Source organism: Salvelinus namaycush, chromosome 9 (genome assembly GCF_016432855.1).
Source record: "Salvelinus namaycush isolate Seneca chromosome 9, SaNama_1.0, whole genome shotgun sequence".
Lineage (NCBI taxonomy): Eukaryota > Metazoa > Chordata > Actinopteri > Salmoniformes > Salmonidae > Salvelinus > Salvelinus namaycush.
Window position 1 is genome coordinate 1,944,781 of NC_052315.1, and position 19,432 is coordinate 1,964,212.

General features: G+C 42.4%; 1 protein-coding gene across 1 annotated transcript in view; it reads left to right on the forward strand.

Moving 5' to 3' along the window:
* The window catches only part of tp63 (tumor protein p63), a 61,650-nt gene extending 43,233 nt beyond the window's left edge, over positions 1 to 18,417 (forward strand). Inside the window, exons 10-14 of the mRNA XM_039000741.1 lie at positions 752 to 876; positions 15,629 to 15,780; positions 17,038 to 17,182; positions 17,608 to 17,701; positions 18,121 to 18,417. Coding sequence (XP_038856669.1) covers positions 752 to 876; positions 15,629 to 15,780; positions 17,038 to 17,182; positions 17,608 to 17,701; positions 18,121 to 18,417 — 813 coding nt within the window. The remainder of the gene's footprint in view (positions 1 to 751; positions 877 to 15,628; positions 15,781 to 17,037; positions 17,183 to 17,607; positions 17,702 to 18,120) is intronic.
* The last annotated feature ends 1,015 nt before the right edge of the window (positions 18,418 to 19,432 follow it).

Below are 19,432 nucleotides of genomic sequence, written 5' to 3' on the forward strand. Positions count from 1 at the left end.
CAACTGTAAAGTTTGGTGGAGGAAGAATAATGGTCTGGGGTTGTTTTTCATGGTTCAGGCCACTTAGTTCAAGTGAAGGGAAATCTTAACGCTACAGCATACAATGACATTCTAGACGATTCTGTACTTCCAACTTTGTGGCAACAGTTTGGGGAAGGCCCTTTCCTGTTTCAACATGACAATGCCCCCGTGCACAAAGTGAGGCCCATACAGAAATGGTTTGTTGAGATCGGTGTGGAAGAACTTGACTGTCTGGGCGCAGAGCCCTGACCTCAACCCCATCGAACACCTTTGGGATGAATTGGAATGCCGACTGCGAGCCAGGCCTGATCGCCCAACATCAGTGCCCGACCTCACTAATGCTCTTGTGGCTGAATGGAAGCAAGTCCCCGCAGCAATGTTCCAACAACTAGTGGAAAGACTTCCCAGAAGACTGGAGGCTGTTATAGCAGCAAAAGGGGGGGACCAACTCCATATTAATGCCCATGATTTTAGAATGAGATGTTCAACGATCAGGTGTCCACATACTTTTGGTCATGTAGTGAATGTTTTCTATCAAACAATATAATATACATCTCTGTATGTGTGCATTAAATTAATCGTGTGGATTGTCCCAGCTGCTGACCAACCCCTCTCTCTCTCTCTCTCTCTCTCTCTCTCTCTCTCTCTCTCTCTCTCTCTCTCTCTCTCTCTCTCTCTCTCTGTCTCTGTCTCTGTCTCTGTGTCTCTGTCTCTGTCTCTGTCTCTGTAGATTAAAGGCCGTGAAATCTATGAGATTTTGGTGAAAATCAAAGAGTCACTGGAACTCATGCAGTTTCTGCCTCAACACACTGTCGAGTCGTACAGGCAGCAGCAGCAAAACCTCCTGCAGAAACAGTGAGTACTACCCTCTGTCGGACCGGTCCATTAGATAAAGGATTACTGTACTACCCTCTGTCGGACCGTTCTATTAGATAAAGGATTACTGTACTACCCTCTGTCGGACCGGTCTATTAGATAAAGGATTACTGTACTACCCTCTGTCGGACCGGTCTATTAGATAAAGGATTACTGTACTACCCTCTGTCGGACCGGTCTATTAGATAAAGGATTACTGTACTACCCTCTGTCGGACCGGTCTATTAGATAAAGGATTACTGTACTACCCTCTGTCGGACCGGTCTATTAGATAAAGGATTACTGTACTACCCTCTGTCGGACCGGTCTATTAGATAAAGGATTACTGTACTACCCTCTGTCGGACCGGTCTATTAGATAAAGGATTACTGTACTACCCTCTGTCGGACCGGTCTATTAGATAAAGGATTACTGTACTACCCTCTGTCGGACCGGTCTATTAGATAAAGGATTACTGTACTACCCTCTGTCGGACCGGTCTATTAGATAAAGGATTACTGTACTACCCTCTGTCGGACCGTTCTATTAGATAAAGGATTACTGTACTACCCTCTGTCGGACCGGTCTATTAGATAAAGGATTACTGTACTACCCTCTGTCGGACCGGTCTATTAGATAAAGGATTACTGTACTACCCTCTGTCGGACCGGTCTATTAGATAAAGGATTACTGTACTACCCTCTGTCGGACCGGTCTATTAGATAAAGGATTACTGTACTACCCTCTGTCGGACCGGTCTATTAGATAAAGGATTACTGTACTACCCTCTGTCGGACCGGTCTATTAGATAAAGGATTACTGTACTACCCTCTGTCGGACCGGTCTATTAGATAAAGGATTACTGTACTACCCTCTGTCGGACCGGTCTATTAGATAAAGGATTACTGTACTACCCTCTGTCGGACCGGTCTATTAGATAAAGGATTACTGTACTACCCTCTGTCGGACCGGTCTATTAGATAAAGGATTACTGTACTACCCTCTGTCGGACCGGTCTATTAGATAAAGGATTACTGTACTACCCTCTGTCGGACCGGTCTATTAGATAAAGGATTACTGTACTACCCTCTGTCGGACCGGTCTATTAGATAAAGGATTACTGTACTACCCTCTGTCGGACCGGTCTATTAGATAAAGGATTACTGTACTACCCTCTGTCGGACCGGTCTATTAGATAAAGGATTACTGTACTACCCTCTGTCGGACCGGTCTATTAGATAAAGGATTACTGTACTACCCTCTGTCGGACCGGTCTATTAGATAAAGGATTACTGTACTACCCTCCGTCGGACCGTTCTATTAGATAAAGTATTACTGAAACCACTGAGCTAGACTCCACAAGGCTTACAACACTAGTGTGAACACCACTAAGCTGGTAACAAGGTCCCGCCCCCCCTCAGCTTAACCTCTGGGTCCTTGTTTTGTCTCTTACCCTTCTGCTCTACAGTTGACATTCGAACTTGATTGACTAGTTTGCCTATGAATTAAAATACTGTGCACTGCAGCATATGAAGCTTATTCAAGGAAAAGCACTCGAAGTTGTGAAATGTTAGTTTTACTTTTTGTTTTGGATTCAACACCACCCTGATTTGAGCGTGATAGCTTGTTTGGTGGAATATATAGCCTGTTATTGAGATGTAGGGTTGTGTAACATTGAGTACTAATGATGTTTGAGCTGAGTGAACACATCAGCGTGATGACTATTTGGATAAGGCTTAAGACGATGGCTGTTTTGACAGGTGAACATTTTTGCTTTTTGGTCACTCACTCACTACATTTTATCAGAAGATGTCTACAAGTTGCATTTGCTTCTCAGAGGGTTGTGTGATATAGAGCTGGGTTTCGTCTCTGATGAGATGTTACCCAAGCCTGAGCATCAGAACCTACGCTCTGTTTTACAAGCCTGAGCATCAGAACCTACGCTCTGTTTTACAAGCCTGAGCATCAGAACCTACGCTCTGTTTTACAAGCCTGAGCATCAGAACCTACGCTCTGTTTTACAAGCCTGAGCAACAGAACCTACGCTCTGTTTTACAAGCCTGAGCAACAGAACCTACGCTCTGTTTTACAAGCCTGAGCATCAGAACCTGCGCTCTGTTTTACAAGCCTGAGCATCAGAACCTACGCTCTGTTTTACAAGCCTGAGCATCAGAACCTACGCTCTGTTTTACAAGCCTGAGCATCAGAACCTACGCTCTGTTTTACAAGCCTGAGCATCAGAACCTACGCTCTGTTTTACAAGCCTGAGCATCAGAACCTGCGCTCTGTTTTACAAGCCTGAGCATCAGAACCTACGCTCTGTTTTACAAGCCTGAGCATCAGAACCTACGCTCTGTTTTACAAGCCTGAGCATCAGAACCTGCGCTCTGTTTTACAAGCCTGAGCATCAGAACCTACGCTCTGTTTTACAAGCCTCAATAGACTGATGGAAACGCCTTTAGGTGCTCTGCCAGGTTTGCACAACAACAGCCGTTTCCAAATCCCTTATCCAGTCAGTCCCAGTAATTGGCTTGACTGTTTTCATACACTCTCATACACAAATGCTGCCCTCATTGAGGGGCGGACTGGGACCAGAAATCTGCCCTGGCATTTCTAACACGCAGGAACAATTTTTTTCGCCTCAAGGCCCCCACACCGGCCCCATTTATTAACCAGATAATGATCATTTTGCGCAAAAAAAACAACAACAAGTTAGACTGGCCCACTGGGCTAAAAATGGACTAGCACATCTAGCAGTTGCCTGAAATGCCAGATGGCCAGTCCGCCCCTGCCCTCAGTCCTCGCCCATTCAGTTTAAGGGCTGGGGAGAAAAAGGCGGTTATTTGTAAATTATAGTTTTAAATAGTGTGCTGCTTTCTTTGACGCCCTATGATAATTACTGCTTTTGTTATCGTTTCTCATTTAGAAAACTGTCAGACTCTGACATAATGCTTACATTTGCTTTAAAAAAAAAAATCCTGGTTTGAAAAGCCAGTTTTAGGCGTAGCCCATTTTAGGTTTACTGTTAGTTTGGCTTCTGTCGTCCTGCACTCTGGCGCCCCCATCCACAGTGTGGCTAGATGTGGCAGTGCAGCATGTATGACACACTGGAGGGCAGGGCCCAGTGGTTTTATATGCTGCAATGCCGTCACTGGTTAATTTCATAAGAACAGTATTTAGCCTACACTATACTTTACACTATTGATGTTTTGGGGAACATCTTCAAACTCAACAAACTGGTCAAGAACAGCTGTATTTACTCTAGACTGAAAACCTGTAGTTTGTAGCATAGTTGACTGGACTGTGTTCTAGATTGTTCTCTAAATCAGATCCTCATGCCTCTTCTCTGCACACTGCGCTTTATTCTGATCCTGTTGCTTCACTCTCTTCTCCATGACCTTTCACCTCTATTAGTCCTAACCCCAGTAGTGTTGTTCTTCACAGCATTATCAAATAAAAAATCCTGCCAGAAGGTGTGTTTTGATTTTGATTTTACTCTATGGACAGTCAAGTCCAGAGTCTCCCGATTTATGCTACTATTGCTGTCTAATAGTGCCCTCTTCTGGAAGTTAATGTTACCACACACGGCACTGAACTGGCCACACGGCACTGAAATGGCCATCCTTAATTTTCTTCTTCAATACTATGTTTCCAAATGGCTCTGTTTCTCTATTTTGTAACTCTCTCCTCTCAACTTTTGACTTTCTACTGGTTTATTTCTCTGTTTCCTGTTTCCTACTCTCCTAAAGTGAGTCCTTACTTTCTTCTTCTCTCTTTCTTCTCTGGTTCCTGTCTGCAGTCTGCTTAAAGCCCGGCTACGTTCAGAGCTCCTGGAACCCCTAGCAGCAGAGCAGAGGAGACGATGCAGTACCTCCTGAGACTCACCTCATCCTCACATTCCTCCTCCCTTCAGTTTCCTCCTCCCTCCTCCCTTCAGTTTCCTCCTTCCTCCAGTTTCCTCGCCCCTAAAACCTCAGCCACAATCAGACTAGGGGCTCCTCTTTCACCTCTCATCTATCTCGCTCCCTCTCCCTCTTTCTGGACTCTTTCTAATAATCTCTCTCCTCCCTCCCTCTATTTCTACCTCTCTCTCTCTCTCGCTTTCTCCCCCTCCCTCCCGCTCTCCTCGGTCTCTGGGTTCCTGCTCTGAGATTGTGCCGCTATTGAAACTCTCACATTCTCTAAACAGAGTTAAATAAACAGATAAACAGTCTGTTGGTGCTTCATGTTCATGAAATAAAACGTTTTTTTTTTCTCCTATTCATTACTTACGTAACACATAATATGTTACAACTTTTAGTCTGTCTGGCGAGTACTCTGCATACCAGTCTACTGATAAGATGCTGTCACATTCAAAAGTCGGATATTAAGATGTTTTTGCATGCCAGATTTCTTTTTTTATTTTTAAATAATAAACTTTGTAGGTGTGTGGCAACACCAGTCTCAAACAGCAGAGGGCGCTTGAGTTATTCAAAATTCAGTTTGTTTCATTCAAATGTTTTACATTGAGAGTCATTTAGCAGTCGCTCTTATCCAGAGCCACTTAGTGCATACTTTTTCGTACTTTTTTTTCTCTTTTCATACTGGTCCCACTGCGGGAATCGAACCCACAACCCTGGTGTCACACGGGACCCCTATGGTCAGCGATTAGGCTATACAACACATAGCATACATCCTTTGTTTAAAGCACCATTCATGTCTTTGTTGCTTTTTAAGTTTGTGTTGTTTATGGTTAAAAAAAATTAAGCTAGTAATTGAGTTATGGACAGAGACACAGTTCTACTTGTATTGCAGTCAGAACACATTGCACATGCATAGTATCCGCCTCTCGGCTGACCTCTCCTCCTATTGGCTGGGGCTGGTCAGGAACCAAGCACTAGTGTTTTTCTACAAGACGTCACGTGTCTATTGATTGAGCTTGTTGTTTTGTCTTTGGAGCTGGACTCAAACCTAACAGTGTTTTCCCCATCACACTCTATTGTCTATATAATGACTATTTTTAACCAGAGCCCTGTGGCACTCCTAGGTAGAGCCCTGTGGCACTCCTAGGTAGAGCCCTGTGGCACTCCTAGGTAGAGCCCTGTGGCACTCCTAGGTAGAGCCCTGTGGCACTCCTAGGTAGAGCCCTGTGGCACTCCTAGGTAGAGCCCTGTGGCACTCCTAGGTAGAGCCCTGTGGCACTCCTAGGTAGAGCCCTGTGGCACTCCTAGGTAGAGCCCTGTGGCACTCCTAGGTAGAGCCCTGTGGCACTCCTAGGTAGAGCCCTGTGGCACTCCTAGGTAGAGCCCTGTGGCACTCCTAGGTAGAGCCCTGTGGCACTCCTAGGTAGAGCCCTGTGGCACTCCTAGGTAGAGCCCTGTGGCACTCCTAGGTAGAGCCCTGTGGCACTCCTAGGTAGAGCCCTGTGGCACTCCTAGGTAGAGCCCTGTGGCACTCCTAGGTAGAGCCCTGTGGCACTCCTAGGTAGTGTCCTAAATAGTGTTATGGGGAGAGGTTCCATTTGGGATGGACATTAGTAATGTTATGGGGAGAGGTTCCATTTGGGATGGACATTAGTAATGTTATGGGGAGAGGTTCCATTTGGGATGGACATTAGTAATGTTATGGGGAGAGGTTCCATTTGGGATGGACATTAGTAGTGTTATGGGGAGAGGTTCCATTTGGGATGGACATTAGTAGTGTTATGGGGAGAGGTTCCATTTGGGATGGACATTAGTAGTGTTATGGGGAGAGGTTCCATTTGGGATGGACATTAGTAATGTTATGGGGAGAGGTTCCATTTGGGATGGACATTAGTAATGTTATGGGGAGAGGTTCCATTTGGGATGGACATTAGTAATGTTATGGGGAGAGGTTCCATTTGGGATGGACATTAGTAATGTTATGGGGAGAGGTTCCATTTGGGATGGACATTAGTAATGTTATGGGGAGAGGTTCCATTTGAGATGGACATTAGTAGTGTTATGGGGAGAGGTTCCATTTGGGATGGACATTAGTAGTGTTATGGGGAGAGGTTCCATTTGGGATGGACATTAGTAGTGTTATGGGGAGAGGTTCCATTTGGGATGGACATTAGTAATGTTATGGGGAGAGGTTCCATTTGGGATGGACATTAGTAATGTTATGGGGAGAGGTTCCATTTGGGATGGACATTAGTAATGTTATGGGGAGAGGTTCCATTTGGGATGGACATTAGTAATGTTATGGGGAGAGGTTCCATTTGGGATGGACATTAGTAATGTTATGGGGAGAGGTTCCATTTGGGATGGACATTAGTAATGTTATGGGGAGAGGTTCCATTTGGGATGGACATTAGTAATGTTATGGGGAGAGGTTCCATTTGGGATGGACATTAGTAATGTTATGGGGAGAGGTTCCATTTGGGATGGACATTAGTAATGTTATGGGGAGAGGTTCCATTTGGGATGGACATTAGTAATGTTATGGGGAGAGGTTCCATTTGGGATGGACATTAGTAATGTTATGGGGAGAGGTTCCATTTGGGATGGACATTAGTAATGTTATGGGGAGAGGTTCCATTTGGGATGGACATTAGTAATGTTATGGGGAGAGGTTCCATTTGGGATGGACATTAGTAATGTTATGGGGAGAGGTTCCATTTGGGATGGACATTAGTAATGTTATGGGGAGAGGTTCCATTTGGGATGGACATTAGTAATGTTATGGGGAGAGGTTCCATTTGGGATGGACATTAGTAATGTTATGGGGAGAGGTTCCATTTGGGATGGACATTAGTAATGTTATGGGGAGAGATTTATTATGAATATCATGCTGGCCATGTTGTATAAAGTCACTGCCGGACAGTTTGTTTGTTTGTTTTTTTTCTTTAAATTTTCTGAAAGATATTTAGGATTGACAGATACATGACAAACATATGCCTTTATGTACAGAGAGCAGATTCTATGGAGAACTTTCTATTGACTGTTTGAAACAGATTGTTTTTGATACATGGGCTGTTGCAGTTGGGTCTGTCAGAACTCAATAAATGTATTTTCTGCTTTGATTTCCCTTGTCATTTTTCCTCTTACATCTCTACATTTGCAAAGCAAGGAGCCCTCAGCTCAAGCCCATGATTCCACTAGAGGCTCTATTCAATCAGATCAGCTTTATCCGACATTCTGACGGTGTCGGAGGTGGAGCTGCGTTAGAGCTGTCGAATCCACAAGCGCCTCCTGGCGTTATACCTAAAGCGGACATTGCCATTGGCTGCACGGAATTGCAGTAACAGAAATCCCATGCAGCCATGTTTATAAATTGGAACACAGGAATGTGAGATGTCACCTCCATTAGGATGATAGATGTAATCTACTCCTCCATTAGGATGATAGATGTAATCTACTCCTCCATTAGGATGATAGATGTAATCTACACCTCCATTAGGATGATAGATGTAATCTACTCCTCCATTAGGATGATAGATGTAATCTACTCCTCCATTAGGATGATAGATGTAATCTACTCCTCCATTAGGATGACAGATGTAATCTACACCTCCATTAGGATGATAGATGACAGATGTAATCTACACCTCCATTAGGATGATAGATGACAGATGTAATCTACTCCTCCATTAGGATGATAGATGTAATCTACTCCTCCATTAGGATGATAGATGTAATCTACACCTCCATTAGGATGATAGATGATATATGTAATCTACTCCTCCATTAGGATGATAGATGTAATCTACTCCTCCATTAGGATGACAGATGTAATCTACTCCTCCATTACGATGACAGATGTAATCTACTCCTCCATTAGGATGATAGATGTAATCTACACCTCCATTAGGATGATAGATGTAATCTACTCCTCCATTAGGATGACAGATGTAATCTACTCCTCCATTAGGATGACAGATGTAATCTACTCCTCCATTACGATGACAGATGTAATCTACTCCTCCATTAGGATGACAGATGTAATCTACTCCTCCATTAGGATGATAGATGTAATCTACACCTCCATTAGGATGATAGATGTAATCTACACCTCCATTAGGATGATAGATGTAATCTACTCCTCCATTAGGATGATATATGTAATCTACTCCTCCATTAGGATGATATATGTAATCTACTCCTCCATTAGGATGATAGATGATAGATGTAATCTACTCCTCCATTAGGATGATAGATGTAATCTACTCCTCCATTAGGATGACAGATGTAATCTACTCCTCCATTACGATGACAGATGTAATCTACTCCTCCATTAGGATGATAGATGTAATCTACACCTCCATTAGGATGATAGATGTAATCTACTCCTCCATTAGGATGACAGATGTAATCTACTCCTCCATTAGGATGACAGATGTAATCTACTCCTCCATTACGATGACAGATGTAATCTACACCTCCATTAGGATGATAGATGTAATCTACTCCTCCATTAGGATGATAGATGTAATCTACTCCTCCATTAGGATGATAGATGTAATCTACACCTCCATTAGGATGATAGATGTAATCTACACCTCCATTAGGATGATAGATGTAATCTACTCCTCCATTAGGATGATAGATGTAATCTACTCCTCCATTAGGATGATAGATGTAATCTACACCTCCATTAGGATGATAGATGATATATGTAATCTACTCCTCCATTAGGATGATAGATGTAATCTACTCCTCCATTAGGATGATAGATGTAATCTACACCTCCATTAGGATGATAGATGATATATGTAATCTACTCCTCCATTAGGATGATAGATGATATATGTAATCTACTCCTCCATTAGGATGATAGATGATATATGTAATCTACTCCTCCATTAGGATGATAGATGTAATCTACTCCTCCATTAGGATGATAGATGTAATCTACACCTCCATTAGGATGATAGATGATAGATGTAATCTACACCTCCATTAGGATGATAGATGATAGATGTAATCTACACCTCCATTAGGATGATAGATGTAATCTACTCCTCCATTAGGATGATAGATGTAATCTACTCCTCCATTAGGATGATAGATGTAATCTACACCTCCATTAGGATGATAGATGTAATCTACTCCTCCATTAGGATGATAGATGATATATGTAATCTACTCCTCCATTAGGATGATAGATGTAATCTACTCCTCCATTAGGATGATAGATGTAATCTACACCTCCATTAGGATGATAGATGATAGATGTAATCTACACCTCCATTAGGATGATAGATGATAGATGTAATCTACACCTCCATTAGGATGATAGATGTAATCTACTCCTCCATTAGGATGATAGATGTAATCTACTCCTCCATTAGGATGATAGATGTAATCTACACCTCCATTAGGATGATATATGTAATCTACTCCTCCATTAGGATGATAGATGATATATGTAATCTACTCCTCCATTAGGATGATAGATGTAATCTACTCCTCCATTAGGATGATAGATGTAATCTACACCTCCATTAGGATGATAGATGATAGATGTAATCTACACCTCCATTAGGATGATAGATGATAGATGTAATCTACACCTCCATTAGGATGATAGATGTAATCTACTCCTCCATTAGGATGATAGATGTAATCTACTCCTCCATTAGGATGATAGATGTAATCTACTCCTCCATTAGGATGATAGATGTAATCTACACCTCCATTAGGATGATAGATGTAATCTACTCCTCCATTAGGATGATAGATGTAATCTACTCCTCCATTAGGATGATAGATGTAATCTACTCCTCCATTAGGATGATAGATGTAATCTACTCCTCCATTAGGATGATAGATGTAATCTACACCTCCATTAGGATGATAGATGTAATCTACTCCTCCATTAGGATGATAGATGTAATCTACTCCTCCATTAGGATGATAGATGTAATCTACTCCTCCATTAGGATGATAGATGTAATCTACACCTCCATTAGGATGACAGATGTAATCTACACCTCCATTAGGATGATAGATGTAATCTACACCTCCATTAGGATGATAGATGTAATCTACACCTCCATTAGGATGATAGATGTAATCTACACCTCCATTAGGATGATAGATGTAATCTACTCCTCCATTAGGATGATACATGTAATCTACTCCTCCATCAGGATGATAGATGATATATGTAATCTACTCCTCCATTAGGATTATAGATGTATTCTACTCCTCCATTAGGATGATAGATGTAATCTACACCTCCATTAGGATGATATATGTAATCTACTCCTCCATTAGGATGATATATGTAATCTACTCCTCCATTAGGATGATAGATGTAATCTACTCCTCCATTAGGATGACAGATGTAATCTACTCCTCCATTAGGATGACAGATGTAATCTACTCCTCCATTACGATGACAGATGTAATCTACACCTCCATTAGGATGATAGATGTAATCTACTCCTCCATTAGGATGATAGATGTAATCTACTCCTCCATTAGGATGATAGATGTAATCTACACCTCCATTAGGATGATAGATGTAATCTACACCTCCATTAGGATGATAGATGTAATCTACTCCTCCATTAGGATGATAGATGTAATCTACTCCTCCATTAGGATGATATATGTAATCTACTCCTCCATTAGGATGATAGATGTAATCTACTCCTCCATTAGGATGATAGATGTAATCTACACCTCCATTAGGATGATAGATGTAATCTACACCTCCATTAGGATGATAGATGTAATCTACTCCTCCATTAGGATGATAGATGTAATCTACTCCTCCATTAGGATGATAGATGTAATCTACACCTCCATTAGGATGATAGATGTAATCTACACCTCCATTAGGATGATAGATGATATATGTAATCTACTCCTCCATTAGGATGATAGATGTAATCTACTCCTCCATTAGGATGATAGATGTAATCTACACCTCCATTAGGATGATAGATGATATATGTAATCTACTCCTCCATTAGGATGATAGATGATATATGTAATCTACTCCTCCATTAGGATGATAGATGATATATGTAATCTACTCCTCCATTAGGATGATAGATGTAATCTACTCCTCCATTAGGATGATAGATGTAATCTACACCTCCATTAGGATGATAGATGATAGATGTAATCTACACCTCCATTAGGATGATAGATGATAGATGTAATCTACACCTCCATTAGGATGATAGATGTAATCTACTCCTCCATTAGGATGATAGATGTAATCTACTCCTCCATTAGGATGATAGATGTAATCTACACCTCCATTAGGATGATAGATGTAATCTACTCCTCCATTAGGATGATAGATGATATATGTAATCTACTCCTCCATTAGGATGATAGATGTAATCTACTCCTCCATTAGGATGATAGATGTAATCTACTCCTCCATTAGGATGATAGATGTAATCTACACCTCCATTAGGATGATAGATGATAGATGTAATCTACACCTCCATTAGGATGATAGATGATAGATGTAATCTACACCTCCATTAGGATGATAGATGTAATCTACTCCTCCATTAGGATGATAGATGTAATCTACTCCTCCATTAGGATGATAGATGTAATCTACACCTCCATTAGGATGATATATGTAATCTACTCCTCCATTAGGATGATATATGTAATCTACTCCTCCATTAGGATGATAGATGATATATGTAATCTACTCCTCCATTAGGATGATAGATGTAATCTACTCCTCCATTAGGATGATAGATGTAATCTACACCTCCATTAGGATGATAGATGTAATCTACACCTCCATTAGGATGATAGATGATAGATGTAATCTACACCTCCATTAGGATGATAGATGTAATCTACTCCTCCATTAGGATGATAGATGTAATCTACTCCTCCATTAGGATGATAGATGTAATCTACACCTCCATTAGGATGATAGATGTAATCTACACCTCCATTAGGATGATAGATGTAATCTACTCCTCCATTAGGATGATAGATGTAATCTACTCCTCCATTAGGATGATAGATGTAATCTACTCCTCCATTAGGATGATAGATGATAGATGTAATCTACACCTCCATTAGGATGATAGATGTAATCTACTCCTCCATTAGGATGATAGATGTAATCTACTCCTCCATTAGGATGATAGATGTAATCTACACCTCCATTAGGATGATAGATGTAATCTACACCTCCATTAGGATGACAGATGTAATCTACACCTCCATTAGGATGATAGATGTAATCTACTCCTCCATTAGGATGATAGATGTAATCTACTCCTCCATTAGGATGATAGATGTAATCTACACCTCCATTAGGATGATAGATGTAATCTACTCCTCCATTAGGATGATAGATGTAATCTACACCTCCATTAGGATGACAGATGTAATCTACTCCTCCATTAGGATGATTGATGATAGATGTAATCTACACCTCCATTAGGATGATAGATGTAATCTACACCTCCATTAGGATGATAGATGATAGATATAATCTACACCTCCATTAGGATGATAGATGATAGATGTAATCTACACCTCCATTAGGATGATAGATGTAATCTACTCCTCCATTAGGATGATAGATGTAATCTACTCCTCCATTAGGATGATAGATGTAATCTACACCTCCATTAGGATGATATATGTAATCTACTCCTCCATTAGGATGATAGATGATATATGTAATCTACTCCTCCATTAGGATGATAGATGTAATCTACTCCTCCATTAGGATGATAGATGTAATCTACACCTCCATTAGGATGATAGATGATAGATGTAATCTACACCTCCATTAGGATGATAGATGTAATCTACTCCTCCATTAGGATGATAGATGTAATCTACTCCTCCATTAGGATGATAGATGTAATCTACTCCTCCATTAGGATGATAGATGTAATCTACTCCTCCATTAGGATGATAGATGTAATCTACTCCTCCATTAGGATGATAGATGTAATCTACTCCTCCATTAGGATGATAGATGTAATCTACTCCTCCATTAGGATGATAGATGATAGATGTAATCTACACCTCCATTAGGATGATATATGTAATCTACTCCTCCATTAGGATGATAGATGTAATCTACTCCTCCATTAGGATGATAGATGTAATCTACACCTCCATTAGGATGATAGATGTAATCTACACCTCCATTAGGATGACAGATGTAATCTACACCTCCATTAGGATGATAGATGTAATCTACTCCTCCATTAGGATGATAGATGTAATCTACTCCTCCATTAGGATGATAGATGTAATCTACACCTCCATTAGGATGATAGATGTAATCTACTCCTCCATTAGGATGATAGATGTAATCTACACCTCCATTAGGATGACAGATGTAATCTACTCCTCCATTAGGATGATAGATGATAGATGTAATCTACACCTCCATTAGGATGATAGATGTAATCTACTCCTCCATTAGGATGATAGATGTAATCTACACCTCCATTAGGATGATAGATGATAGATGTAATCTACTCCTCCATTAGGATGATAGATGATAGATGTAATCTACACCTCCATTAGGATGATAGATGTAATCTACTCCTCCATTAGGATGATAGATGTAATCTACACCTCCATTAGGATGATAGATGATAGATGTAATCTACTCCTCCATTAGGATGATAGATGTAATCTACTCCTCCATTAGGATGATAGATGTAATCTACTCCTCCATTAGGATGATATATGTAATCTACTCCTCCATTAGGATGATAGATGTAATCTACACCTCCATTAGGATGATAGATGTAATCTACTCCTCCATTAGGATGATAGATGTAATCTACTCCTCCATTAGGATGATAGATGTAATCTACTCCTCCATTAGGATGATAGATGTAATCTACACCTCCATTAGGATGATAGATGATAGATGTAATCTACTCCTCCATTAGGATGATAGATGTAATCTACTCCTCCATTAGGATGATAGATGTAATCTACTCCTCCATTAGGATGATAGATGTAATCTACTCCTCCATTAGGATGATATATGTAATCTACTCCTCCATTAGGATGATAGATGTAATCTACTCCTCCATTAGGATGATAGATGTAATCTACACCTCCATTAGGATGACAGATGTAATCTACTCCTCCATTAGGATGACAGATGTAATCTACTCCTCCATTAGGATGATAGATGATAGATGTAATCTACTCCTCCATTAGGATGATAGATGTAATCTACTCCTCCATTAGGATGATAGATGTAATCTACTCCTCCATTAGGATGATAGATGTAATCTACTCCTCCATTAGGATGACAGATGTAATCTACATTAGGATGATGTATAATCTGAGCTTCATTATTAGTATATGGTCTAGATGTTCTGAACTGCTAAGGAGAGTGGGGCGGCCGTGGCTTCGTGACAATCGCAAGAGCAGCTGCTCACCGATTTGACAGCTCCAATACCAAAACGTCTGCTACCAACGGTTAACGCTGATCTGATTTGAACCTATACACATACTGTTAGATGACACATACACTTTATAGTCATAGAGAGATGCTTTGAGTTTCTGTGGGGTGCTTCAATTTAATCATTTCCGATAATGTTGAAAACACCATTGGCGTGCAAGAGATTCATGTTTGAGAATAACATTAGCTACACAATCTGTCAAAAATGATTACCTAACCTCATCAATGTTAACTATACTGAACAGTAAAACTTACATGTTGTTTACCACTGTATGTAACTAACAGGCAGGTTAACCCTTTGTCGTTAAAGATGGGATCTCTGGGGCGATGAGAGTAACGGCCTGTACCCTCCTCTCTCCTGCCCCAGGAGCGCCATGGCCCCCCAGCCCCAGTATGGCTCCAGCTCCCCTCCTCCCCCCCACGGCAAGGTCAACAAGCTGCCCTCCGTCAGCCAACTCATCAACCCCCAGCAACGCAACACCCTCACCCCCTCCTCCATGGTCCAAGGCCTGACTGACAGTAAGTGTGTGCCTTACCCCTTTGTATAGAGAGATTCTGCTTGTCCTGTCTAGGCCCCCGTCCTGTCTAGGCCCCCGTCCTGTCTAGGCCCCCGTCCTGTCTAGGCCCCCGTCCTGTCTAGGCCCCCTGTCCTGTCTAGGCCCCCGTCCTGTCTAGGCCCCCGTCCTGTCTAGGCCCCTGTCCTGTCTAGGCCCCTGTCCTGTCTAGGCCCCCGTCCTGTCTAGGCCCCCGTCCTGTCTAGGCCCCTGTCCTGTCTAGGCCCCCGTCCTGTCTAGGCCCCCTGTCCTCCCTCCTTCCACTACCCCTGCTTGTTTTTCTCCCAGTCTTTGTGTCTGGGTCCTTGTCATAACTCCCCTGTCCCGCCAACTCCAGTACCACGTCCCCTCTGGGCCGATCGTGCGACACGCGTCAGGGAGGATAACGGTATCAGGCTGGGCACAAGTGGCGCTGGGGAGGGGTGTGTAGGTTGCCACTGTACAATTCTCAGCCCCCTGTCAGAATGCTTCCTCCCCTGGGTCAATGGGGCGGCAGCGTAGCCTAGCGGTAAGAGCGTTGGACTAGTAACCGAAAGGTTGCAAGCTCGAATCCCCGAGCTGACAAGGTACAAATCTGTCGTTCTGCCCCTGAACAAGACAGTTAACCCACTGTTCCTAGGCCGTCATTGAAAATAAGAATTTGTTCTTAACTGACTTGCCTAGTTAAATAAAGGTAAAATAAAAAAAACATTTAAAAATCCCTGAGGGACTCTGCTCCTCCATTCTGGGGCCTCTCTCCAGGGCTGCAGGTCCTGTTCTCAGGTCATATATTGTTGTTGGCGTTACCAGTTCACTGTTTTAGTAAGACAGTAGATGGCTGAGCATGTTCCCCTTCTCCTCCTTCACCTCATGTATTGTTGTCGAGATGCCCCCCCCTCGCGTCTATCTTATGTAGATAATACACAATCTCAGAGAACGTTAAGAGTTCTTACATTTGTCCAGCCTCATCCCTTAGGGCTGAAAAGACAGATTGTGGCTTTAAAGAGTACTGCTCACAGAAGCTTGTTTTCTGGAGTGACACTATGATGCTCACTGCCCCTAATCTACATAAATATGGTAACCATGGTGCTGGAGATACATTTGACATTTTAAAAACGTCAAATTGCCCCCCTTTAAGAGTCACTCACACTAGTCTATGTGACTCTGATGATTGGCCACATTGGCTAACAGTAGATTGCTTCCTTTTATAGAGATAAAACGATGATCTCTATGGTTTCTCTAGTGACTCCGATGATGGGCCACATGGCTATGAATGCTGACATGTCGGCCCTGAGCCCCGCACACATCCTGCAGCCCCAGTTACCCATGGTGCCCAGCTCCCACTGCACCCCACCGCCTCCCTACCCCATGGACAGCAGCATCTCCAGGTACCTAGCTAAACAACCACCAGTGGAGGCTGGTGAAGGAAGGACGACTTATAGTAATGGCAGTAATGGCTTATAGTATCCATCTCTGTTTGATAATGTTCCATTCATTCCATTACTATGAGCCCGTCCTCCGATTTAAAGTGGCACCAGCCACCACTGATAACCACCCGTCTGTTGATGCTCTTGGACAGTTGTGGGCACTATAAAGTCAGGACGAGACGCAATATTGACAGAAAAATTTCAACGCGGCTCTAAAGCGTCTCCTAGCGATAGTTTGTCACCAAAACCGCTCTAACATGTTCTAAATAAATGGAGTGTCTGCACCTGCTCTCTGAATTGTTGAACGTTCTTGCCTAACACAGTTATTACAAGAATGCTAAGGTGCTATTTTCACTACTAACCTGTTTCCCTTCTCTGTGTCCCAGCTTTCTTCTGCGGCTGGGCTGCGCAGCCTGCCTGGACTGTTTCACAGCACAGGGCCTGACCAACATCTACCAGATCGAGAACTATAACTTGGAGGTGAGGCCTTGCCTGTCGCACGCACCGCACCTGTGTGGTTAAACTCAGAGAGAAGGGTCAGCTGGCTTCAAGAGGCCTGAGCCTTCGTGTAAGGCAAGAAAAAAAAACATTTATGAAAAAGGAACGTTTTATCTGCAGTCATCTTGTCTATTTTTTGTATGCAATCAGAACTACTCATTTTTTTTGGGGCTGCCTGGCGCTGAGCCTAGCCTGAGAGCATTGTCTTCTGGGAGATGGTGTCATTAACACGTCAGCGTTGCCATGAACTATCATTGCAGACGGATTTATCGCGCTATCTGACGTAAGACAATGGTCTTTTTGGGCTGCCTGCTGGGGGCCCTGGGCCTAGCCTGAGAGAGAAGACTAAAACAAGGCTAAAGAGACTAACCCCCAGTGTGTGATGTCATCCCCGTCCACAGGACCTGTCCCGGCTGAAGATCCCGCAGGAGTTCCAGCACGTCATCTGGAAGGGCATAATGGAGCATCGGCAGAGCATGGAGTTCTCCCCTCCTCCCCACATCCTGCGTACCTCCAGCGGGGCCTCCACCGTCAGCGTAGGGTCCTCCGAGGCCCGCGGCGAGCGGGTCATCGACGCCGTGCGCTTCACCCTGCGCCAGACCATCTCCTTCCCTCCGCGTGACGACTGGTCCGACTTCTCCTTCGACCTGGACTCCCGACGCAACAAGCAGCAACGCATCAAGGAAGAGGGGGAATAGGAAAAACTCTCACTCTGGATGGAGTTTCAATCTAAGGTGCCCTGTTGACAAGCGCACTGCACCAATGGGTCTGTAAAAAGGCCATTTCCCTGACGTTCAGAGATCACTTTTACAGTAAACGCTGTGGATGTCGGCTCAAGCGCACATTATCATTAAAAGTGCAGTACGCTTGTCGGCAATGGGCCTTGGATTGAAGCCCCGCCTCTGTCTGTCATACACCTGTTGAAGCCCTTTCTCTGTGCCCTTCTGATGTCATACACCTGTTGACCAACCACACTCCCGTATCACGGTACAGAACTAGAAAATCTCTGCTTCAAAAGTTCTCTGGGTCCGTTTTCCTCAAAAGCATCTTAATAAGGCTAAGTTCATTGTTAGAACCCTCGTTTTGGAGCAGAACCAAAAAAAAAACATTGTTGGAAGTTGTTTACCGACCCACCTCAGACCAGCTAAGTGCGTCGTCATAAGACTCGAGTTATATCGCGAAGCGGGAAAACCAGACCCTGGTCCTTAGTTCAGATATCCTAAATAGCAAATAAAAATGCACTTATTTTATTTTATTGAAAAGCCAGCTAGAGGATGAGACAATTGTGTTTTTAGAAAAGATACATTTCATAATTGATATATATATTTTTTTTAATCAAATTTCTTGAGACAAAGCTCTTAAATGCTTTTGTGATTTGCTTTGATATTGTTTTAATACGTTTTATAATCCATTCCAATGTTAAAGCATGACTTGAGAGGAAACCTTTTGGGGGATTTGTTGTTGTTGTTGTTGTTGTTGTTGGGCCATAGAAGGTGTATGACCAGGATTCAATCCAAAGTGCGTTAGATGAGCTTCAAAATAAAGATAGAAAAATGTAGGTGCTTCTGTCTTGCTGTTGACCCACTTAGCAAACATCTGTCAACTGCTACCATTTCATAAATAATAATAATATACAATTATAAATGCACAAATATTGCAAAATACAACAAGATACTCATTGGACAGTTTATTAGGTACACCCATTTAGTACCA